This window comes from Cibotium barometz, chromosome 7 (assembly GCF_041138505.1).
Source record: "Cibotium barometz isolate CiBa-2024 chromosome 7, ASM4113850v1, whole genome shotgun sequence".
NCBI lineage: Eukaryota > Viridiplantae > Streptophyta > Polypodiopsida > Cyatheales > Cibotiaceae > Cibotium > Cibotium barometz.
The window spans coordinates 40,391,910-40,418,422 of record NC_141052.1 but is presented as its reverse complement, the minus strand read 5'-3'; the positions used below and the strand labels follow the sequence as shown (position 1 = coordinate 40,418,422).

The 26,513-nt window shown below is 39.8% G+C and overlaps 1 protein-coding gene across 6 annotated transcripts; it reads left to right on the top strand.

The window, feature by feature from the left end:
- Window positions 1–4,631: 4,631 nt before the first annotated feature.
- LOC147637006 (uncharacterized) lies at window positions 4,632–16,312 on the top strand. Of its 6 annotated transcripts, none has more exons than XM_086800613.1 (6): window positions 4,632–5,510; window positions 5,769–5,997; window positions 6,132–7,760; window positions 7,963–8,016; window positions 8,123–8,195; window positions 15,911–16,312. In XM_086800613.1, exons 2-6 carry the CDS (start codon window positions 5,891–5,893, stop codon window positions 16,091–16,093), a joined length of 2,046 nt encoding a protein of 681 aa, XP_086656739.1. In that variant the 5' UTR covers window positions 4,632–5,510; window positions 5,769–5,890; the 3' UTR covers window positions 16,094–16,312. The 6 variants fall into 6 exon arrangements, with proteins under 6 accessions (XP_086656739.1, XP_086656738.1, XP_086656733.1 ...); XM_086800612.1 differs by having other exon boundaries at window positions 4,641–5,258; XM_086800607.1 differs by lacking the exon at window positions 15,911–16,312 and adding an exon at window positions 15,108–15,514 and having other exon boundaries at window positions 4,641–5,258.
- The last annotated feature ends 10,201 nt before the right edge of the window (window positions 16,313–26,513 follow it).

Below are 26,513 nucleotides of genomic sequence, written 5' to 3'. Positions count from 1 at the left end.
CCCCATACGATAACTTTTTCAATTACCCTTGAGCACACACAACATGTAAGATGTAACAAGTTCTATATTATATCATAATATTATCTTTTTCTTATTAAAAAACACCTTTATCACGCATGTTTTAAACCCATCCCCTTTGCCCCCAATGCCCGTGTGTGTGTGTGTGAGGCTCTCTCTCTCTCTCTCTCTCCCTCTCTCTTTCGTACTAGAAGATATACTACCAAAAATTACTTTACAAATGGCCACATGGCCACCATATGATGTACTAGCTTTCCCTCACTAATTACTCCGAACCACAGGTGTAGCTTAGAGTACCCTAATCCAATATATAGCCATGTCATTCTCTACCAAATGATTTGATCGCAAGGAAAGACTTGCCACAATAGTAGCCCTTTTATATGAACTATGTGAGCTGTAATACCACACACTTTTGTATCAAATATGAAGGCGTTCCTAGCTAACCAGATATGTCATAAACCTGTCCACCTGAAAAAATGAAAGAAAGCTGGATGTTCTGGGTTATCCGGCCCATTCAGAATCTTGCCAAATCTCTCTCTCTCTCTCTCTCTCTCTCTCTCTCTCTCTCTCTCTCTCTCTCTCTCTCTCTCTCTCTCTCTTTCAACTTTCAAATCTTTCATCAATCACGAATATGTACACACTATGATCTTCAATATTTGACTTTGGTTTACCAATCTAATGTACATCGACTCTCATAGTGAAAGGTGTTAATTTTTTAAAAAGGTCAAAAGGTATATTCTAGAGAATCTTTGAAATCAAAAGAGAACCTTAAGTAAGGTGCTTGATATCTAAAAAGGCAAAGACCATATGCGTAGTGTTTTAATTGTGTAGGTTTGAATGATTATCTTAAACCCTCTCTTTATACATTTCATTGTCAATAATCCTTTGAAGAATAGGAAACTAATCAAGTTATTTTTAAGCTATTTATTTCTAGTGCAATGTTAATCTTCAATTAAATCATCTCTCATACATTTAACTAACAAAAAGAAAAACATATTCCTAAAGTACATAATCTCTTATCCAAATTCACAATTGATTGAGTGTATATCATTGGAAGTTTTGGTAGTTTGTCAAACATTTTGGTATTTAGAACTTTGCTAAAATCTAGCTCATAACTATAAACATTTGTTTACACTATTTTGTCAATAGGGGGCAACTAATATTTTAAATGGTATTGGACCAATAAAAAGTGCTTAAGAAGTCTAAGTTCATAATTAATTTGTGATTTCCAAAACTGTGTACCATGGTACATTAATGATTTTGTGTGCACTTGTATGCTGTTGGCCCACTCTAATATGGCCCTAGGTAGGAATCAAACGTGAAACGTCATGCATAGCAACGATCCACGCCATAAAGCTATCACCCACCCAGTCGTGAAAACATTAGAGATTTAATCTCTTCTTGCCACATTACTTCACATGTGCAATGTTGATCCAACACCAACAAATGACCTCTGGTTAACTAGCTTATGCCACATGGCATGTATATCCACAACTCCAGCTCACATGGTTCATTGCAATTATAATGCTTGTGTGCCACATGGCATGTGAACCAAAAAATGTGCACAACTCTAGTTCACATGGTTGATTTTTAATTGTAACACTTGTGTGCTCTTGTGTGATTGTATGAAGTTTGTTTGCAAGCTCTTGAGCATTTTTGGGAGGTGTACTATTGAGCATATTGTAGCTCTTTCTGAGATTTACGAGGTATGATGTGTTGTTTTATAGAGCTTAAGGTGGTTTCCACTTTTTGGCCACCACGATGCTTAACTTGTTGTACGACCACCAAAGTGTACTACACGCGAACAACTCTAGAGTCTCATGAACCATTTTGAACATGTTAGGTGACAAGCGAAATGTTACGATGCCGCCATGTAATCTTAGGTGGGTGGAGCACTCGCATATCCACAATGTCTATAGTCAAATGTGATATAAGAAATGTGGGTATGAATGTGGATGTACCAACTGAGAGTGTGAGCCACGCATAGTACTAGTTATCCCACTTGCAGTGAAGTGGGAGGTAGATTTCAATAGGAGAATCCATATTCTTTACTTCAAGGGACCCATACTTAGAGAAGTGGTGATGGTTGTGTTAGTGCGTGGGTTAAAAAATAAGGACACATCAAAAGGGGCATATTTCTCTCAACGTGAAGGGAGGGGGGGCATGGCAACAAATTGAATGGTCAACAATAGGGATGAGAGGCGACGTTAGGGTTCCAAGGTGTAAAACGAGTCTCTCGTTAATTTAATTTTTGTGCACGTTCTTAAAAGAGAGAGGGGGGGGGGTATAGTGGCTAAGTTATTAAGGGCAAATGGTAATTATTGAAGGTTGTGAAAGGTAAAGGTGGTACAGCATGCGTGAGGGGGGCGGTCCTGTGCAGAGTGCAGGCAGGGTACCGGTGAGCCTGCGCGTAGGGGCGGGCAGGGAGGGAGCGAGGGAGGGATGATTGCTGCCACTATGTGTGTACTTTGGAAGGGGACGCTTGGGAGAATATTTGGTGTTACGGCGGTTGATGCCAATTACGAGAATTGGCACCCTTCAGTAGTACTTGTAAGTCGTGCCCTGACAAGCCTCGATTAGTTTTGTGAAGGCAATCCCGCCCTGTGAGAGACTGGTATATGAAAAAAAAACCTTGCACGTACGTAAAGCTGGATGATTGCTGCCACTAATGTGCGTACTTTGAAGGGCACGCTTTGGAATATTTGGTGGTAGGCCCTACATTTAAAGGCCACTAGAGCGTCTTGGAGGTGTTTCCTATGCAATTGCCCATTCAGAACCAGTTTCAACTCCCCATCCTCGTTGTTTAAAAAAAAAAAAAAAGGCTATGCATGTACCTTCCTAAAGGCCGAATCAAAAACGGGTGCGTGAGTAATAAAGCATAGCAAAAGAAACTTAAAGCTGGAAAAAGAGCCTGGCAGGTGGCCGACTGGATCCATAACTGATGCGAATGTCCATCACGGAAGAAGATGCTTGTTAATCAAACTTAATGATAACATTAAAAAATCGTTGGACCGAAGGTTGATTTTTGCGTGTATCTGACGGCCAGAATGAAATAAAATTTAACATGAGTCATGACTATCGTATATGTATACACAAGGACACGAATACCCTTAAAGCCGTAATTTGGCATAGTTTTTGTGTGGGGCACTTTATTAGATTGATTGTAAACTTTGTAACTTGTTAAATGCATGCATGTCTCATGAGTCATGAGCTTCCTAATTTTACTACAAAAAGGTGTACATAATTAAAAGAAACACATGAGGTGTGAAGTAGTTTACTCGGATGTGAAGGGATGTGCTGTGTACTCTCATAGAAAAAGGAAAAGGGGGGTGGAATCGGTACGAGGAACGAAGGGCAAGAAACTAGGCTTTGAAAATATTGTGGGGGAAAAAAAAAAACTCGCAGTCGTGTTTAGGACTACGCAAAGAGGATTCTTCACGTCGATGGGATGAGGAGGGGGGTTGCAGCGGATGGTTACTGTAGGAGAATCATGAGCAATTAAGTTGGGCCTTTAGGGGAGTCACGTAGAAATGTGTGTGTGTGTGTGTGTGTGTGTGTGTTTTCACGAGTCCCAGCAGCAAAGAGAGGAATATACGCAAAGCAAAAAGAAGCAACGTTGCGCAAGAGAAGCAACGTCGTTTTAATACACGGACGGAGTGGCATGAGAAAGCTATAATAAATAGAAAATAAATTCACGTAAAACATGCGCGCGCCCTATCATGCGGCGCCATGCAATGTGCATTATCACTATGAATGATGCCGGATGGGGGGGTGGTCTCATCAAAAGAGCCATTAACATTTCCATTCCCCGGGGCGTCGACGGCCAGGCTGCCCACTTGCTTGCTTCTCACGTATGGATGTGACGGCTCGGCTGATCAAGCGCCTACGGCCAAGGGGCAGATCATTTCAATAGATGGGGAGTGGGAGCATGCGTTGCATGCAGCATGCGTGCATTGCCATGCACACATCTATGCTTTGCAGTTTGCCCCAACGACCGGGGCCGACAGACAGCCGGATCCAGCCGCTTCCGTTTTTTGAGTGCATCTGCAACATGAATGATGCAGGTACGTGGGGGTGGAGCATGGTGTCATGATGTGGCAAGCGCGACGTCCAACGCCCAGGGCCCGCCGCCCGCCCGTCCCCACCACCAAAGCGCGGGCCCAGGATTCGCGCTCCGCCCAATCCCGGCCCAAACCGGCGGCGACGATTGCATCGTGGCTAGCGACGAAGCGTCCCATCGAACGGTCCTGACAAGAATCGTGTGTATATTTCCCCCCTTTTCAAATGAAAAAAAAAACAAATCAAAACATTCCTGGTTTATCTGAAATTCTTTCATTGGCAGGGCCATTGTCGCCGGGCGCCCGGACAGGGGCCTGACGGGTCTGGTCACGGACCCAATCTGAAAAGAGTTCTCTTCTGGCAAAAGAGGGGGGGCGTCTGTAGTGAAAACTCGACAGGAAAACTCCAACTCCAACTTTCCTCGCGAACTGTTGCGGCTTGTGTCTTCTACGTTTGGAGAACTGACACGCGTGCGTCCGGCAGGTGCTAGAGCGCCTTCTTTCTCTCTCTGGAATCTGGAGCTTTCTGAGGCTCGACGTCCGATCTCTCTCTCTCTCTCTCTCATCGCTGAGCTCGACTCCAGAGTCTGAGCTTTGTTTCTCTCTTCTGTTCTCTATCTCTAGAACTATCTCTCTTCTGTTCTCTCTCTCACAGTGATCGCACACACGTTCTCTGGCTCTCTCCCTCTCTCTCTAGTCTCTCCTCACAAGAGAGAGATCTCTCTCTCACACACACACACACACACACACACACACACTCTCTGCCCTCTCTCTCATCCGCTCGTCTTGTGCAGCGCGTGCTTTTGAAGTTTGAACGTATGGGGATCATGAATCTCCGCTTCTACATGTGACCTCCTCATTCCCCCCTTCTTTTTTATCTTTTCCCATCTCCCCACTTTTCTGTTAATATTTCGCACTGCCTTGCGATCGTGCAGATCCATTTCTCCCCTTTACCATAGTTTTTTTTCCAACTCCCAGATAACCTCACTGATCCCTTTCTCAACAACTTGCTGTTGTTGTTGGCTTTCTCTTACGTTATCCCAGCCCCTCCTCTAGCCCTAGCTAGCTACAGGATCTCCTCTCTGTCTCTGCAGCTGCCCCATCTCCATCTCCTCCTCTCACTGTTCCAAGCTTCGCATGAAGAAAAACCCTACACAACAGTCGCCCCATCTTCCTTCCACCGTAAGCTCCTTCCTTTAAACTTCACCTCTGTAAGCTTTCATATTCTGTCATTTCAAAGCTCGCCATCGCTTCCACACAACGTTAAACTCTGGCTTGCTGCCGAAATGGCAGATTCCCGCTCTTCTAGCTAGTACCTCTGTCATGCAAACCGTCGCTTGTAGAAGCAATCAAAGCCGTTTTACGGCACCACCACGTCCATCACTCGCACAGATCTGGCCTAAAAGCTGCCAAAACTGCTGCTCTCTCGCTCTTGTTAGTACTACATTAGCTTCATCTTTTGCGCTATGACACATTCTAACTCTCTTTTTCTGACTATGAATTCTTCTGTATCTCCTTAAAAGCTTGTTGGATTCTAGCCTCCAAGCTTAATATCACCTTTCCATCGCAGAAGCTTTAGAAATCTGAGGATTGTTTGATGCTTCGGAGTACTGTGGAGAATTGATTATTTGTTGCTATTGTTGTTTGGCAGAGTAGACGCACTCACGACCTGCTTTCTCTCTTTTGTTGCAGTGGGGTCTGTGCAGGCGATCGTACTCTGGCCGCACGATCGCGGTGTAAACCGATAGAAGTGAAAGTTCGGTGCTTATACACATGGTGCCAATCATCCTCGCAGTTGTTTTCTGGACAGAAACATGCTCCAACAAGCAGAGTTTGCCTCGGAAACGGCTGGGACAAGCCTCTTCCGAGTGACGGCTCCAAATTCTGACAGAGAGTTTCCGGCACGCATGAGCGCGTCAAGGTAAATGCTACGTTTCGCTGAAGAGAACGATTCCGGTCCGCTGCTTGTAAATCTGCTTATAAACAGATTAATAGCAAGCTGGGATCAAGCACTGCATAATGAGATTGTCTCTAATCTGGCTGCGAATGGTGCAGGTGTAGCTCAGATATATTTACCAATACTTCGTTGGAAGGAGGTGGAGGGCATCAACCGCACACAAGGTGGCCGTTAGTCGACGCAGGGCAGAGTGGTATGACTGTGCATATAGGAAAACATTCCGAAAGAAACAAGGTTTTGAGGAGGCAGAAAGATTTTGTGTGTGGCGAGGATGTAGAATGGGAGGGGGGAACCAGAGGCAGCAAACGTCGAGAAGCTACGGACGTGGCAAAGGATATTGAGATCCTAGACCAGCAGCAGCACTTGAGTGGACAGTCCGACATCACAGCCGAGCCCACTCTAGTTTATATGGCTGCCGAGAGCAACTCCACCAGAACAACAAGCAGTTTTGAGGACGATGGATGCCAACTGAAGCTGCAATACACAGCTCCTGCAATCTGCAGCAGATATGGCGACCATCATGATGAAGAAGAAGATGATGATTCCAAATCACACTTTAATGAAAGCATTAATGTGTCGTGCTTCAATCAAGCGCATAATGCTAGGCTAGTATCAGCAAGTGATTATCAACATGACGAAGATTGGCTTGAGCTCCGACTTGGGAGCAAATTCTCTATTAGTGGTGCCAATAAAAGCTCCTCCCCCAGCTTGTGCACGCTTCAGCTTCTACCTCAGAAGCCTGATTGCGCTTCAATGAAAGAAAGAGAATTCAAGAAGCTTTGCACTAGCGGCACCATGCAAATAAACGCTGAGCAAGAACAGCTCAAACTAATTAGTCAAGTTAAACTACCTTTTATCCATGATTATGATCGTGCTAGTGCTACAGTACAGAATGCCAGAGAGAGCCAAGAGCACTTGACGCATCAGCTTTCGTATAGCAACTTGCTGCAGCCGCCGTCAATGGTTACAAGCATATTTCCTACGCCTCCCTCAGATAATATTGGCCAGTATATTGCAGGCCCTTTGGCGCAGTATGGAGGGGCCAGCGAAATCTATTCAAAGTTTTCTCCAATATACCATCAGCATCAGCAGCCAATGCTTCGACACATTCTGCCTCGAACCTCTGCAGCACATGAACCGAAATCTCACTCATTGTCATCATTGTGCGGCCAGAGCTCTCAAGCTGCTAACTCGATCTCTAGGTCACCCATGGATTTCAGACATGAAACCTGGCAGCACCTGGTGTCGGCTTCTTCTAACGTAGTGCAGCCAACGAGCTTCCAGGATCTGATTGCAAGCTCATTCTTGAAGGAAGCTAATGGAAAATGCACCATGGATAGTTCCCTAATAACACCACAGCATCCACTAAACAAAGCTGCGGATGATAATTGGCCACCTAGATTGCATCGCCAAAACCAGGGCGCTACCTGCACAGATGATCAGTTTCCACTCAATATGATGGCCATGGAGTTCGATCCATTTCACACCAGGTCGGGGAGCAGAAGCATGACTTCCTGGCTCTCGCGGACGCTTGCAGCAGCAGCAGCAGGAGAACGAGGTGGACCTGAAAGCCCAGAATCCTCGACCCCAACATTAGTAAAACAGCGCAGTGAAAGATCCCACGGCAAGGCGGGCGCTACCCGGCTGCTCATCAAACGCATTACAAAACCCCCATTGAGAGGCATCCCAGGCTTCTGGTTCGCTTTGCAGTCCGCGAAAACTGGCCAGTAAGGTTTACTAAACCCTTAAATCATATTGGTTAAATCTATCAAATTTCTCTTCTTAATCTATTCTACTTGTGGTTGCTGATCGTCGCTCGTATGATTAGGCACTCTAATTAGTCAACTTTGCGAAAGCTAAACCCCATCGTGCATGCGAAACCGAAGCGTGCAAAATAGTCAAACCTTAACCTAGGCGTGCATTTTGCAGGTGCTATGATCCAGAATTACCACCAGGTGTATCGAAGTCATACATCCGAATAAAGTATGTGGCCTCTTTATAAAAAAAAACATTATCGCTTAAATATTGGCCAATCGTTTCACTATTCACCGGATCAGATCTATGCTAAAGCCTCTTTTGGTTATTTCAGGAATGGGGATATGCCCATCTCAGCTGTCCAAAGGTACTTGGTAGCGAAACTCGGGCTTTCGAGCGAATCACAGGTATGTACCGTCCACTTAACAAGATTACATCATAACACTCTCAGATATATAGATCTCATGGAATCTCATGCTTCTCTTAGTTCGCTTGAATGGGTTTGTGCGTTGAGCAATATGATTGAGATTTTTTATTCTTAATTTTGAGAATATTACATTAGGTGCCAGGGTTTGAACCCTCGGTAGATCCATGGTTTTATCGGATCTCATGGAATCGCATGCTTCTCTTGGTTCTCTTGAAAGGGTTTTTGAGTTCAGCAATAGGATTGGTTTTTTTTACAGTAGGTGCCGAACCTTCGACATCCCTGGTGTTTTTGAATCCTAGACCTGCGCGTCCGTAGGGCCACGGTGTTACAACTCAGGCTCAGCACGTTGGGCTACATTATTCTAGACCTCTAGACCTTGTTAAAGGCCCTTTGGCGTTGAGTGCTCTACATATTAAGCTGGAAGACTATTTTAGAACTTCCAGCTTGAGTTTCAAATAAATAGTCTTTGGAAGACTATATTAGAACTTCCAGCTTGAGTTTCAATTAGTCTTTGGCCACAATACTAGTGAGAAGGTCAATGAGCTAGATGTGTAGATGTGTAACCTCTTGCCCAGCCATCCGTTGAAAATATGTTAAGTGAGGACAATTTAACGTATACATAAGCATGGGTTCAAATTTGAAGCCCTTTAAAGGGCATCAAAGCCCTCCAAACCTTTCAGAGAAGGCCTCTAAGAAAATATGTTGCAAAAGAAAGCCTATATTTAAAAAAATAAAAATAAAATTTAAACATAAACATACTTGTTTAGTTATGAAGGTCAAGCTAGCTTATGGCCTTCAAATTGAAGGTTATAGTAGGCCTTGAAATTCCAAACATGGTTAACATGGAGCATGGTATTTACAAGGTTATAATTTTACTTAGCATACTTTCATGAACTAGTCCACATAGCTACTATTGAATTATTAGTAAGATGAACAAATATTGAAAAAAAGTAGATGTAGAAATCTTAATCTTCCAGATAAATCTTGTTGCATATGGATAAACTTAACTAGAGTCTAAGATGCACTCCTTGAGTCTGGAAACTCTCACAAGTATTTCTTGTAACAATTTACAAGTGCTTTCAAGCATTCCTCTTCTACTTGTTACATATTTTTGAAGGATTTTCTCTTTGTTTGCTTTACAAACATTTGATAGTATGTAACCTATACATTCATGAACCATGCCTAGAGTCTTTAGTTGGTAGAAGAAATCAATAAAAAGTAATGAAGATTAACTTTTATTATGTATGAGATTGTATTATGCTCAACAAGATCTTCATAAACTAGAATTATAATATAAGTATTGATAAAATACATGCTTTTTTAATATGAAGGTATAGGAACTAATAATATATCACATATCATTATACGTGAATCTAGTTAGTTATTTTGTGGATGAGTAACTAGACTACTTTCCTTTTGGACTAAACCTCTTTGCAATATAACTCACTACCTCTAGTGCCTATATTAAAATCATTATCATGAAAAAAAAAATGCAAAGCATCAAGGCTTGTAAGTGCTTATAGTAGCATTTTAGTAAAGTTTCTTTTAGACACATTTGGACAAATCCCCAATTTCCTCATATACTAAGTTTTAATGCAAAAAAAAACAAGAAAATTAAGAATTTTTGCTAAAAAAGTTAAAAGGCATTACAAAAATTGTACATCCGCATAGTAATGAACTTTGGCCTACAAACATAGTGCCAAATTAGAAAGACCATACATTGGTGGGTATATACAAAAAGAGACTGTCAATAGAAGAAATGTAGAGTGAGGTGGTCTTATCATACTTATTCCATTTGTATCTCAGCATTGTCATCATCATTTCTTGCAAAACGCTACCAATGATTGCTAAAAATTTGAGTTTAGGATGAAATTGGATAAGTAAGTGTCCATTATTTTTAAAAACAATATGTTTGAAAATTTCTTGTGAGAATCTTCTTGGGTAGCAAGAAAATCAAGAAGAAAAATAGAGAAGAAGAAGAAGCCAAACTTCTTTCTCTTTCTTCTCGACTTTTTTCTTCTTTTTATCTTTAACAAAAATTATGCTTCACTTCTGCTTGATCCTCCTTTCCTCAAGAAAGATCCAAAAAATCAATGCACATAGCTTAATTTAAAAAAAGTATATTTATGTACAATTAAGTTTGAGCATTAGCTATGTAAATTAGGACTTAGAGTTGATCCAAAGCAATCTACAATAATTATTTAGATTTATACTAGTACTTAAAAGATAAAACAAAAAATTCTTCTAAGTGAAAAAAGAAACAATGAGAAATAAGAAGAGTTGTTCATATGTTTACTTTCAAGAAAAAGAACAAGAAGGAGGCGGTGGAGGTAAATATAACCTTCGATAATGAAGAAGTAGGCACGCATGTGAAGAAGAAGAAGAGAAGGAATATTTTCTTCTTCTTGTTATTCGTACTCCTCCTTCATCCATGTAGGATCCCAAGAGCCAACAAAAAGAGCTTGATTAAGAGAGAAAAAAATGACATACTAAATGAAAACATATGTATGTAGGCTCAAAATTATAGTAGATCTAAAAGACCCTAGCACAAATATTAAAAGTCCATTAGAATTGAAAATATAACTCATTAGAGAACTTTTAAAACTCAAAATTAACGAAGGAAAATGCACTTCTCAAAGCTAATCAAACAAAGAATGATCTAGAAGTCAACCAAAATAACTTCAATAAAAAAGAAAAATATATTGAGATATATCTGTGTGTAAGAAAAGATATGTAGTTTGAGATTTAAATAGATAAAAATAGCTTGGAATAAACATTGAAAGGTCAATTTAATACTTCTTTTTTATGTGAATAAGAAGAAGGTTGCATGCTTGTTTCTTCTTTGTATTATTTTCTTTACATGCTGGTTTTCTCTTTATTCACAGTATAAAAAGAAGAAGAAAAGTTATTTGCAAGCATGCCTCTTGTTATCTTTTCCTTTCTTGTGAAGAAAAAGAGATGAAAAGGAGGCACTTCTTTTTCTTGTTCACATGTATGTGAAGTAAAACAAAAAGAAATTGCTCCTTTTTTACAAGCACATCAAAGAAAAAAGAGGAAGAAACATGTCTCCTTGCTTCTTTAGTACTTTTTTTTTCACAAGCATGCATGTGAATAAGAAGTATCTTATTTTTTCTCTTTTTTAACATCCAAGGAGAGAAGAGAATGATAAGATTTTCCATTAGCTTTTTTCTTCACATGCATTCCTTTTTCTCTTCATGCATTCCTTTTTCTCTTCATGCATGTCAAGAGGAAGGAAAAGAATCATGCCTCCTTTCTCATTCTATTGTTCTTCTTTACATGCATGTGGGGAAGAGGTATATCTCCTTCTTTCTTTTCACATAAATGTGAAGAAGAATAGGAGACAAAATTATTGAAAATGCATCTTATTATTCTTCTTCTTTGCGTGCATGTGAAAAAGAAGTAGATGAAGTATGCATGCATCACAATAAAGTGAAGAAGAAAAAGAAGCATGCTTCTTCTTTCTTTTCTTCACACTTACACACATATGAAGTAGAAGAAAAAAAATATGAATCATGCCTTTTTCTAGCTTCTACTTAACAATATTTTTTCTTTATATGCATAAAAAGAAAAAGATTAAGAAGAATAGGCAAAATAGCTTACCTTGTTCTTCTTCTTCACATGTTGATGAAGAAGCAGCAAAAGAAAAAGTCATGTTTTCTTTATATTTATGGGAAGAAGAAGATGTATGTATGTTCATATTCTTTGATTTCTCATGCATATGAAGAAGCTTGAATTCTTCTTGTTTTCTTCTTTTTATCTTCATATATCATAAATAAATCATAGATAATGAAAAATAGTCGACTTTTTATGTTAGTGAGATTTAAAAGCTTATAAAAAACAAGTATAAATACGAGGTGGTTTTTATTGTGGTAAGCTTGGACATGTGTAGAAAGATTACTATAAGAAGTAGATTAACATGCGAAATGAAAAAGTGCAGCAAAATAGCTATGCATCCTCTAGTAGAAACAATCAGGATAATGAGGGCTTGTTTGTTATGCAACATGTAGTTAATGCTGTGTCTAGAAAGTATGTAGCAGCATGTAAGGTCCAATTTGTATCCAAGAACTCGACTCATTTCCTGAGGAGTCTTGCTTTCTTGCATCAATAGGGTAGCAATAGGGGCAAAGAATCTGTCCTGCATGATTTTCTCCCTTGCTTCAATGATCAATGGATTTGACACCAATGTTATTGCAAGCAAGGAGGCTTTCCTACTGAGCGCATCGGCTACCACATTTTCTTTCCCTGGTCGGTACTTTATCTCAAAGTTAAATTCTTGCAGGGTTGCATCCACCTTCTTTGACGCATGTTGAGATCCCTTTGGGTAAAGATCCACTTTAGACTTTGATGATCTGTCATCAAGGTGAATCTCTGTCCCAAGAGATAATGTTTCCGTAACTTCAGAGCATAAACTACTGAGAGTAACTCCAAGTCATGGACAGCACAATTTCTCTCATGCGTTCTGAGCTTTTTGGATTCATAGGCTACTGCATGACCTTCTTGCATAAGAGCACCTCCGAAGGCAAAACCACTAGCATTTGTAACTATCTCAAAGGGTTTAGAGAAATCTAGCAATTTAAGGATAGGATTGGTTACTAAAGCTGTCTTTAGCTTATCAAAAGCACTCTGACACATAACAGTCCACTGAAATAGGGTACTCTTCTTGTGAAGGTTAGTCAAAGGGATGTTGTCTGAGCATCCTTGGGTATAAAGATTCTATACCATTCGGTTAATACTAGGAATCCTTTGACTTATTTTATTATCTTAGACTGTGACCAATCTACGATTGCTTGGATTTTTGCGGGGTCAGGAGAAATCTCGTCTTTAGATACTATGAATCCCAAGTATTCTACATGGTCAGCAGATAAAGTACACTTGCTCTTCTTTGCAAAGAGTTTGTGCTTCCTTAGGATCTCGAGGACCTTGCGTACATGATCTTTATGATCTGCTGCATTCTTAGAGTATACCAGGATGTCATCAAAGAAAACAAGAACAAAATCATCCAAGTATTCTCTGAGAATATCTTGTATGAGGCGATCAAACGTCGCTGGGAGTATTAGTTAATCCGAATGGCATGACTGTGAATTCATAATGTCCATAGCGAGTATTGAAAGCTGTCTTTGGGATATCTTGTTCCTTGATTCTGATTTGGTAATACCCGGATTTGAGATCTATCTTTGTGAACATTTGGGTTTCACTTAACCGATCCAGAAGTTCATCAATCCTAGGGATAGGATACTTATTTTTAATTGTTAACTAATTTAATTCTCTATAATCAATACAAAGTCTTAACGTTCCATTTTTCTTTTTTTGAAAGAGAACGGGCGCACCCTAAGGTGAAACATTGGGTCTTACGAATCCTTGCTCTAGCTGTTGTCTTAACTGCTCCATAAGATCTATGGCTTCTGGAACTGGCATTTTGTATGCACGTTGGGCTATTGACTGAGCTCCTAGGGTTAGTTCTATCTCATGATCCACTTCACGAGTCGGAGACATCTCAGTCAGCTCTTCTAGGAATACATGAGCGTACTCACATAGCCATTTTGGTTCCGTAGCCTTGCATTTTCTATCTACCGGATTCATTTTAACTGCTCCTTAAGATCTATGGCTTCTGGAACTGGCATTTTGTATGCACGTTGGGCTACTGACTGAGTTCCTAAGGTTAGTTCTATCTCATGATCCACTTCACGAGTCGAAGACATCTCAGTCAGCTCTTCTGCGAATACATGAGCGTACTCACTTAGCCATTTTGGTTCCGTAGCCTTGCATTTTCTATCTACTGGATTCAGTTTAATGACATAGACAGCTTGCCTCTTTCTGAGTCCCTTTAATAATTTAGAACCTTTGACTAATTGCAAGACTTGGGATCCGAAAATTCCAATTCTTTGGACTCCATTTTCGTGCAGGTCGAGGAAAGAAATGGTTCCATTGTGACAGTGAATGTCAGCCTGATTCTTATGGAGCCAATCCAAGGATTATACATACACATATGTACATGCACACATCACATAAGTGTGCACACATATATAAGAAATGGAAAAAAGAAGCCTTTAATTCTCCATATATAATATCGTATACTAATATTGGAGAAATTGTCGAAGTATTGGCATCCTTAAATTGTTGCAAACCCTCACTTAGTGCCCTCTTCTCTTGCAAGCCCAGCAAGAGAACATAGCATATCTTTAAGCCAGGCATTCAGCTTCTCTTGCAAGCTTAGCAAGCATTGAGGAAAGTAAGTAGGACACATGATCAACATGTTGGCAATGGGTATATCTTTTCAATGCGAGCTTAAATGCCTTGTTAATCACTCATAAATGTTGCATGCGCATGCCTTTACCCATGAGTGTAATTGACCTTGTGGCTTGGTCACTGGTGAATGCCAAGTGCTATGACTTCTACTTTTTTTATTAAAATAATTTGCGCAACTAATTCCTACATTGATGAGAGGACTCCTCTCAAGGCCCCGCATGCCCTTTTACAAACACCACACACACCCACGGGCAACATTCGGGGTCGCCAGAAGGGTTTGAACCCATAACCTAAGGCAAATCAACCAAACACCTAATGATTGAACTACCACCCAATGATAAGTACGTCCACTTTAAAAGTGTCAAGTTGTCTCCGTAGATCTTAGTAAGCTATTAATTATTCATAAGAATTAGTACTCAAACGTATTTAAATAAATGATTATTTATCTCAATACCTAGATTTTCAGCCCAAATTTTATAGATTATGGTGTGTTAGGAATGAGAGAGAAGTCTAACTGGGGAAAAAAATACAAAATGCAAAATTGCAGTTAAAAAAACTAATGGGCTCCTGCAGTGTAATAAATTTTGATGCCTTGAATTGTTGTTACCTTGATCTATGAAACCAGGTAGAACTTACCTGTCGAGGCAAGTGTCTGGCAGAAAATACTTCTTTGAAGACCGTTCGGGACGAGATTTGGCTGCTGCCTGACTTTGCAGAAAAGGAAACGCTCAGTTTTAGGTGTGAAGGTTCCTCCAACATACCAAAAGAGTGTGTAATGATACTTACATATCAGATCTCTCAAAATTGAACTTTGGCAAATTAAACAGGTATTATATGTTTGAGGGGAAAGGAAGGAAGGAAAGAAGTTCTATACAATGAGTAAAGGATTATGGAAAGCCCTGGTTGAACAAAAAGGCCCCTACATCACATGAAATGAAATCAGTGCCTTGATCTTCCCTTCTAGTCTCCGGGCTTGTGGAAGACTTCAAATTTTGTATTTTGTACAATATTATCAATCTTGCATTTCCACTCTGTTTAGTGCGGTGTAGCATTTACTATGTCATGTCTCCTCTGTCATGTAGCATTTACTATGTCGCGTCGCCTAATTCTCACTAGATTAAGCGTTACGCGTGTAAAGAGTAGATGTGTGTTTTTAAGAGAGACAGAGAGAGCATTTTACCAACGTGTAAGTGTAGACTTCAATTTTCATGCCGATCTCCCTTGACCAATCCAATGCACATGACCCCTTGTACCTCTACCAAGTATTTCAAATACTACAATATGTCTAACATGGTGTGTATATGCCTTGTGAATAATACTCTATGCATGCTTGCAATAGTACACATGTATCTAGTAAAATTGTTGGGCTCCTGCAGTGTAATAAATTTTGATGCCTTGAATTGTTGTTACCTTGATCTATGAAACCAGGTAGAACTTACCTGTCGAGGCAAGTGTCTGGCAGAAAATACTTCTTTGAAGACCGTTCGGGATGAGATTTGGCTGCCGCCTGACTTTGCAGAAAAGGAAACGCTCAGTTTTAGGTGTGAAGGTTCCTCCAACATACCAAAAGAGTGTGTAATGATACTTACATATCAGATCTCTCAAAATTGAACTTTGGCAAATTAAACAGGTATTATATGTTTGAGGGGAAAGAAAGGAAGGAAAGAAGTTCTATACAATGAGTAAAGGATTATGGAAAGCCCTGGTTGAACAAAAAGGCCCCTACATCACATGAAATGAAATCAGTGCCTTGATCTTCCCTTCTAGCCTCCAGGCTTGTGGAAGACTTCAAATTTTGTATTTTGTACAATATTATCAATCCTTTATTGCCACTGTGTTTAGTGCGGTGTAGCATTTACTGTGTCATGTCGCCTAATTCTCACTAGATTAAGCGTCACGCGTGTAAAGAGTAGATGTGTGTTTTTAAGAGAGACAGAGAGAGCATTTTACCCACATGTAAGTGTAGACTTCAATTTTCATGGCGATCTCCCTTAACCAACCCATCACAATGCACATGACCCCTTGTACCTCTACCAAGTATTTCAAATACTACAATATGTCTAACATGGTGTGTATATGCCTTGTGAATAATACTCTATGCATGCTTGCAATAGTACACATGTATCTAGTAAAATTGTTGGGCTCCTGCAGGGTAATTAATTTTGATGCCTTGAATTGTTGTTACCTTGATCTATGAAACCAGGTAGAACTTACCTGTAGAGGCAAGTGTCTAGCAGAAAATACTTCTTTGAAGACCGTTCGGGATGAGATTTGGCTGCCGCCTGACTTTGCAGAAAAGGAAACGCTCAGTTTTAGGTGTGAAGGTTCCTCCAACATACCAAAAGAGTGTGTAATGATACTTACATATGAGATCTCTCAAAATTAAACTTTGGTAAATTAAACAGGTATTATATGTTTGAGGGGAAAGGAAGGAAGGAAAGAAGTTCTATACAATGAGTAAAGGATTATGGAAAGCCCTGGTTGAACAAAAAGGCCCCTACATCACATGAAATGAAATCAGTGCCTTGATCTTCCCTTTTAGCCTCCGGGCTTGTGGAAGACTTCAAATTTTGTATTTTGTACAATATTATCAATCTTGCATTGCCACTCTGTTTAGTGCGGTGTAGCATTTACTATGTCATGTCTCCTCTATCATGTAGCATTTACTATGTCGCGTCGCCTAATTCTCACTAGATTAAGCGTTACGCGTGTAAAGAGTAGATGTGTGTTTTTAAGAGAGACAAAGAGAGCATTTTACCAACGTGTAAGTGTAGACTTCAATTTTCATGCCGATCTCCCTTGACCAATCCAATGCACATGACCCCTTGTACCTCTACCAAGTATTTCAAATACTACAATATGTCTAACATGGTGTGTATATGCCTTGTGAATAATACTCTATGCATGCTTGCAATAGTACACATGTATCTAGTAAAATTGTTGGGCTCCTGCAGTGTAATAAATTTTGATGCCTTGAATTGTTGTTACCTTGATCTATGAAACCAGGTAGAACTTACCTGTCGAGGCAAGTGTCTGGCAGAAAATACTTCTTTGAAGACCGTTCGGGATGAGATTTGGCTGCCGCCTGACTTTGCAGAAAAGGAAACGCTCAGTTTAAGGTGTGAAGGTTCCTCCAACATACCAAAAGAGTGTGTAATGATACTTACATATCAGATCTCTCAAAATTGAACTTTGGCAAATTAAACAGGTATTATATGTTTGAGGGGAAAGAAAGGAAGGAAAGAAGTTCTATACAATGAGTAAAGGATTATGGAAGCCCTGGTTGAACAAAAAGGCCCCTACATCACATGAAATGAAATCAGTGCCTTGATCTTCCCTTCTAGCCTCCGGGCTTGTGGAAGACTTCAAATTTTGTATTTTGTACAATATTATCAATCCTGCATTGCCACTCTGTTTAGTGCGGTGTAGCATTTACTGTGTCATGTCGCCTAATTCTCACTAGATTAAGCGTCACGCGTGTAAAGAGTAGATGTGTGTTTTTAAGAGAGACAGAGAGAGCATTTTACCAACATGTAAGTGTAGACTTCAATTTTCATGGCGATCTCCCTTAACCAACCCATCACAATGCACATGACCCCTTGTACCTCTACCAAGTATTTCAAATACTACAATATGTCTAACATGGTGTGTATATGCCTTGTGAATAATACTCTATGCATGCTTGCAATAGTACACATGTATCTAGTAAAATTGTTGGGCTCCTGTAGGGTAATTAATTTTGATGCCTTGAATTGTTGTTACCTTGATCTATGAAACCAGGTAGAACTTACCTGTAGAGGCAAGTGTCTAGCAGAAAATACTTCTTTGAAGACCGTTCGGGATGAGATTTGGCTGCCGCCTGACTTTGCAGAAAAGGAAACGCTCAGTTTTAGGTGTGAAGGTTCCTCCAACATAACAAAAGAGTGTGTAATGATACTTACATATGAGATCTGTCAAAATTGAACTTTGGCAAATTAAACAGGTATTATATGTTTGAGGGGAAAGGAAGGAAGGAAAGAAGTTCTATACAATGAGTAAAGGATTATGGAAAGCCCTGGTTGAACAAAAAGGCCCCTACATCACATGAAATGAAATCAGTGCCTTGATCTTCCCTTCTAGCCTCCGGGCTTGTGGAAGACTTCAAATTTTGTATTTTGTACAATATTATCAATCTTGCATTGCCACTCTGTTTAGTGCGGTGTAGCATTTACTATGTCATGTCTCCTCTGTCATGTAGCATTTACTATGTCGCGTCGCCTAATTCTCACTAGATTAAGCGTTACGCGTGTAAAGAGTAGATGTGTGTTTTTAAGAGAGACAGAGAGAGCATTTTACCAACGTGTAAGTGTAGACTTCAATTTTCATGCCGATCTCCCTTGACCAATCCAATGCACATGACCCCTTGTACCTCTACCAAGTATTTCAAATACTACAATATGTCTAACATGGTGTGTATATGCCTTGTGAATAATACTCTATGCATGCTTGCAATAGTACACATGTATCTAGTAAAATTGTTGGGCTCCTGCAGTGTAATAAATTTTGATGCCTTGAATTGTTGTTACCTTGATCTATGAAACCAGGTAGAACTTACCTGTCGAGGCAAGTGTCTGGCAGAAAATACTTCTTTGAAGACCGTTCGGGATGAGATTTGGCTGCCGCCTGACTTTGCAGAAAAGGAAACGCTCAGTTTTAGGTGTGAAGGTTCCTCCAACATACCAAAAGAGTGTGTAATGATACTTACATATCAGATCTCTCAAAATTGAACTTTGGCAAATTAAACAGGTATTATATGTTTGAGGGGAAAGAAAGGAAGGAAAGAAGTTCTATACAATGAGTAAAGGATTATGGAAAGCCCTGGTTGAACAAAAAGGCCCCTACATCACATGAAATGAAATCAGTGCCTTGATCTTCCCTTCTAGCCTCCGGGCTTGTGGAAGACTTCAAATTTTGTATTTTGTACAATATTATCAATCCTGCATTGCCACTCTGTTTAGTGCGGTGTAGCATTTACTGTGTCATGTCGCCTAATTCTCACTAGATTAAGCGTCACGCGTGTAAAGAGTAGATGTGTGTTTTTAAGAGAGATAGAGAGAGCATTTTACCAACATGTAAGTGTAGACTTCAATTTTCATGGCGATCTCCCTTAACCAACCCATCACAATGCACATGACCCCTTGTACCTCTACCAAGTATTTCAAATACTACAATATGTCTAACATGGTGTGTATATGCCTTGTGAATAATACTCTATGCATGCTTGCAATAGTACACATGTATCTAGTAAAATTGTTGGGCTCCTGCAGTGTAATAAATTTTGATGCCTTGAATTGTTGTTACCTTGATCTATGAAACCAGGTAGAACTTACCTGTCGAGGCAAGTGTCTGGCAGAAAATACTTCTTTGAAGACCGTTCGGGATGAGATTTGGCTGCCGCCTGACTTTGCAGAAAAGGAAACGCTCAGCTTTAGGTGTGAAGGTTCCTCCAACATACCAAAAGAGTGTGTAATGATACTTACATATCAGATCTCTCAAAATTGAACTTTGGGAAATTAAACAGGTATTATATGTTTGAGGGGAAAGAAAGGAAGGAAACAAGTTCTATACAATGAGTAAAGGATTATGGAAAGCTCTGGTTGAACAAAAAGGCCCCTACATCACATGAAATGAAATCAGTACCTTGATCTTCCCTTCTAGCCTCCGGGCTTGTGGAAGACTTCAAATTTTGTATTTTGTACAATATTATCAATCCTGCATTGTCACTCTGTTTAGTGCGGTGTAGCATTTACTGTGTCATGTCGCCTAATTCTCACTAGATTAAGCGTAGATGTGTGTTTTTAAGAGAGACAGAGAGAGCATTTTACCAACCTGTAAGTGTAGACTTCAATTTTCATGGCGATCTCCCTTAACCAACCCATCACAATGCACATGACCCCTTGTACCTCTACCAAGTATTTCAAATACTACAATATGTCTAACATGGTGTGTATATGCCTTGTGAATAATACTCTATGCATGCTTGCAATAGTACACATGTATATATATCATGTCTCATGTGTACACGTGCAACATAGTAACCCATGGCCATGCAAGTGTTGTTGTTTGTGTATATGCTGTGGTTGATCAAATGGTTTGTCAATTGAGTACATGCGCAAATGTGGGCATCCATGTTCTCCAAGCTCGAAGTGGTGTTGTTGATTGTTCAGCATATCTGGTAAAATATTGGGTGCTAAGCAAAATAGAACAGTGTATCCTTGAGTCTATCTAAAGCATGTCACTAAGGGTGTTACATGTGAATCAAGGAGGTGATTGCATGTCTAACACACTACTTGAAATTGGCGTGATAGACTTAATTATGCTTGCCTCCAGCATGTATGGGCCCATACATGCTTGCCTCCAGCATGTATGGGCCCTCCTACAATCATGTGTTTAATGTGATACAAAAACTTGAATTTTTTTGGAGTTGTATGAACAATGCAATTTATGTGATCTTTGTGAATATTCCCATTATAACAATTTATTATCAAAATCATCGAAGTTGCTTATCTTGCATTGACTCACATATTAAGAATTTAAGTGATTGCATGTCCCATTACTTGAAATTGGTGTTTATAGATTTTATTATGCTTGCCTTCAACATGTATACTCACTTAATACTTGCGATCATGTGTTTAGTGTGGTACAAAAATTTGGATTGTTTTGGAGTTGTATGAACAATGTAATTTATGTGATGTTTGTGAATATTCCCATTATAGCAATTTATTCTCAAAAGCACAGAAGTTGCTTATCTTGCATTGACTAGCATATTAAGAATCTGTGCCATTTATTATTCATCAATCTTCAAAGAGAAGTTGTTTAAAGTTGTATGCATGGCTAGTAGAAACGTTGTGCCATTCAATCAACATTAGGCTTTTGGTCAAGATCTAAGGGTCCATTTATGTAGCCCAAAAAAAGTAATGTCGTAGCAATTCTTTGGTCTCTAGGTTGTTGAACAAGCAACCAAACCCTTGGGTCTACCCATTTGGATATTTGTTGGTCAAATCCACGTAAAAATCCAACTCTTTTAATGGTAGGTGGAGGCAAGATACACATGCTTGAGTACCACAAGGTGGGTACCACCCTTCTGGCATAGGTGGCATGGACCATAGAAATAAAACTCAACTCAGAGTGTTGAGGCAACTTTTATAAAACATGCAAGGTGGCATCCAAAAAATGTAACTAAGCAGATTGTTAAGGTACCTTATAAAACATGGAGGGTGGCATCAAAAAAGTGTAACTCAGCATAGTAAGGGAAAAACATAGATGTGAGGGCAAGGCAATAAAAAAACACAGAGTTGATGCTAGTGGGTTCAACCATGCTCTGATACCATGTAGGTAAACAAGGTTCCAGCCAAGATAGAGTCAGTGGAAGAAAAGATGGAGAGATCAATCCATAGTGCCTTCGTGCATAAACATGTATGGGTAGGGGGAAGAGAGAGAGAGATGTGATAACATACACACACATAAGAGAGTTTTTGCACAATGATTGTATTAGTATGATAATCCTTCCACTATGTATAATGCTTTATATTGGCACCAAGGCATTATCTTATGTTCTCTCAATAAGAGAATGTTCAAACACCACTACACACTACACTTCAAAATATCCCAACAAGTAGGGGCCAATTGAACTAATTGGGTACATAAGCTTACAGCTATTCTATGGGCCTATCGTACATCATACAAAGTTGCAAATGGGATATACACCATTTTAGCTAACATTTGGAGTTGATGTGACAATAATGGACTTAGCACCTAGTTTGAGGATTGATGTCATACAAAAAGAATGATTGAGAATGCCATGGTGAATAGCTAATTGACTTAAAAAAACTAGAGGAGACCAAATTGATGGCCATGCATATGGCATAATGGTGGAGAAGTTTTGGCACAAAAGAAGTGGTTTGAAAATGTCAAAATAAGGAACTTAAGAAAGGGAATTTAATCCTTCAGTTTTGAATGAGGAGAAACAAGAAAAAGAAGCTAAAATGGTGTGGAAACCCAAGGGTATATCAATGTGGTAAATTAGAGAACCACTATAGACCATTAACCCATGTTATACTAGTCCAAGTCCATAAAAAGAAATAAGAGAAAAAGAACAAATAAATGATTAAAAAACAAGCCCAAGAGGAAGGAAAATAATGTACAGTAAAACAAGGGGGAAAAACATTATTGTCATTTATTGTGTAACAGCATGAGAAACATATAATCGAAGCACATTGAGGTACAAGCATTATCATTTTGTGACGGAAAAGTTTTTCACAAGTAGTGTGGATTTGGTTGATGTCATCACAGAGGACAAGGTGGCTGACATCTTTATGAAGGCATTGGGTTGAGAGAACCTTCACAGGTTGAGAAGATTACTTGGAGTGCAAACTATGAAATTGACCTTGAGGAGGAAGGTTGAGATATTGAGTTCAACTAGTGCGGATGTGGATGACACTCTAGCATGTGACACCTCTATAACCATGCCATCCTAACACTCACACTCCTATGGCCTTGACACATCCTCAATGGGTTGGACATCCCTCTACCCATAATGGAGATCCGAAACCTTGTTTGATAAAGACAAGGAACGCTTCCCAAAAATCAACCCCACAAAAAACATTTGGGAGGGTCACTAAGAAGGAGGGGGTACCCAAGCATCAAGAGTATTGTGGCTAGCTAAGACAAGTATGATGCCAAAGGCAGCAACCATTGGTCCAAATCTTGCCCACCATGAGCACAAATGTGCCAAGTAGGAGCTTTAAGAAAAGGTTTTATACTCTCGACCCGAGACTTATAGATAGTCAAAGTGTTAGGCTTCTATGAGAGAAACTCTTTTATTTGCGTTCCAAAAGCCTCACCGTCTGTGCAATAACCCCCTAGAGTCAAGAGATGGGCCCCCAATGTCACCCTACTATAGTCAATGTATGGCAACAAAGCTCTTGGAAGATCAAGGCTTCTATGAACAGGGAACCCCACGTACATTTAGGTTCCAAGGCCAAAAAACCATGTGCCCTAGGTCTCTACAAATGCCCCATCAAATGTTTGATCACCATGGAATGGAGATTAAAAGCCATGCCTACAAAGAAACCCCTAAAGAATAAGTAGGAGTGGAGACCAAACGTCATCCTATAAAGCCACCCCCAAAGATCAAGAAAGAGTGGAGGGAAATGGCTATCACCTTGACTCACGTGTCAATACCACCAACAATAAAGTAGTCAAAAAATCTCGTGGATGTTTCGCCAAGTCTGCACCCCCATCAATCCAAAAGAAGAGTCACCCTTGGTGCCAAGCCTCGAAGGGAGTCATACACACACTCTCTCAGCACCACCAAGTGATCCCCATGCTTAAAGGCATCACCATGCAAATCAAAGAAGAGTCACCCTTCGTGCTAAGCCCTGAAGAGAGTTGCGTACACACTTTCTTGGCACCACCAAGTGACCCGTAGGCTCCATGGTCCCATAACAACCCCGCGATATATGCTACCACCAACTCGCCCTCTGCTAGAAGACCAAATTTCAGACAAACATACCCATGAAGCCGATGGCAGTGGCATCCATGCTTTTATTATGGGATGGGCAAGCAGTTCTTTACCTTTGCACATTGAGCCAACACAAGGTAAGTTGTGAACCTTAAATCCCCATTGTCCATATGTAATGTAATACCCCTAATCAATTGTATAAACACAAGTATAGGGAATGGTAAACAAATCCTCAAACCTAGTCAAAACTAAAAACAATAAGAAGCAAAAAACACTTGCATGTGCACATACATAAACTCACATGCACACATGATAAATCACTCATTATACTTGCATGCACGTGTAAAAGCAAAAAACATGCATGTGCACATACATAAAATCACATGCACACATGAAAAATACTTGCATACACGTGTAAAAACACTCGCATGTATGCATATATGCAAACACACATACACACACGTGTACATACACATTCACCAATACACTCACACTCTTGTGCATCTGCATGCCGTATATGCACAATCTGAAAATGCTCGCACATGCACATGCACACTCTCACATGTAAACATGCCTATCTATACGTAAAATCCACATATACACTTTTACATGTAAACACGCCTATCTATACGTAAAATCCACATATACACTTTTACATGTATGCACGTGTGCATGCATGCATGCATGTGCACAATCCTAAAAAACCTACACGTGCATACTCTTTATACACACATTTGCATTCACATGCACAAATATATAAATAATTGTATACACACATATATACACTCCTTCTCTACACACCGCATATATACACACCCTTTCTCTAGACATCACACACACACACACACACACACACACACACATGCACACGCACACATACACCCACTATACACACTCACATGCACACACACATTGTGAGGGCCCAACCCTACCATCCTTCTTTGGGTACATCTTGTGAGAGCCTAGCCCAGCCGTCCTTGGTGTATCACCTATCATGAGAGATTGGCTACCGTCACTCTTGGAGAACCACCTATCATGAGAGATTGGTTGCCCTCCCTCTTAGGATCAGGACATACATTCCTTTGAACCAAGGGCGGTCTTAAAAATTTATCTTTTTAGTTTGGAACTTTTAATGAAATATCAAGCAGTGGAATTTTTAACATTTTAACAATTCATACAAAAGTATAAATTACAAGTTCCTAGATATTCACTTTATTGAGGAGAAACGGGGAGGAGACATAAGCCTTGATCCATCCTTCCTGTATTAATCCAGCCAACCGATGTTTACGTATTTTATTTCCCAAGCATTCTTTAGTTATCATATACATAAGAAAGACAAATATCAAACAAAGTTAATCGTATCTTTCATTAGGAAAAATTTAGATCATATCATCACTTTTATAGAAAATAGGGAGCCATGGTGAACCTTATGTATCTTATGTCAAAACCCCTATATGTGACATGCCGTTAGAAAGATACATGTCACATGTGGGGTTTTTTACATAAGATATATAAGATTTACTACATGAGCTCCTTTTTTCTAGAAAAGTGATAAAATGGAACTTCTTGAGGGGAGATTCTAGGGAAAGTTCATTGGTATACCCATATTGGAGCCACTCTTAATATCTTGCTGTCTTTTACCTTGGTACATCCATGGGGCCAATACCCATTTGAAGCCCAGGATTTTGGAATAAGCCACCTTTATGGACTCTTCTAGGAGTCTTAGTGTCTCATGGATCTACACTAGGACCACATCTTATAGACCTTGTCCTAGTCAAATCGAACCAAGGACGGGGTTGTGGGCCAAATCCCCACTACTCCTCATCATTTTACTCCTTGACTGAGGTTTTCCAAACTTCTACCCCACAAAAGTGAGAGGCTAATCATATCTCTTCGGATCCTTGAGGAGGGTGTGATCAATACGACGGAAGGCCATCTCCGTCATTAGAATCATGAAATAATTTTTTGAATACAACAAATAATTATTTGTAATTATTTGAATACAACAAAAATACAATATTATTCTATCCTTTTCTTTACAATCCTATTGCAGGGTTTATGTTGACAATGTACCAAGTGCCATCCAACATCGAGGCAAAGTGTTCTCCTTTGTAAATAATCATAGGGGTTTATGCAAGGTTTATGTCGACAATGTACAAGTACCATCGAACGAGGGAAGTCGCCTCCTTTGTAAATAATCTAAGGGTTCCTTGAACATCCTTAGTTCTTTCTTATATATGTAACTCTCATGCACCTTTCCCCTTAGTTTCTTGAACATCCTTAGTTCCTTCTTATATATCCAATACTCGTGTACCTTTCCCCCTTAGTTCCTTGAACATCCTTAGTTCCTTCTTATATATTCAATACTCGTATACCTTTCCCCCTTATTTTCAAATAAGAAAAATATGTAAGTCTTGGTTATGGATCTAGATAACTCATATCCATGTCTTGGTAAAGTTCTCTTTTGTCTTTCTCATGAAATGGAACTACCCATCCCATATGACTAGTTCATAAAATTTCATACAAATC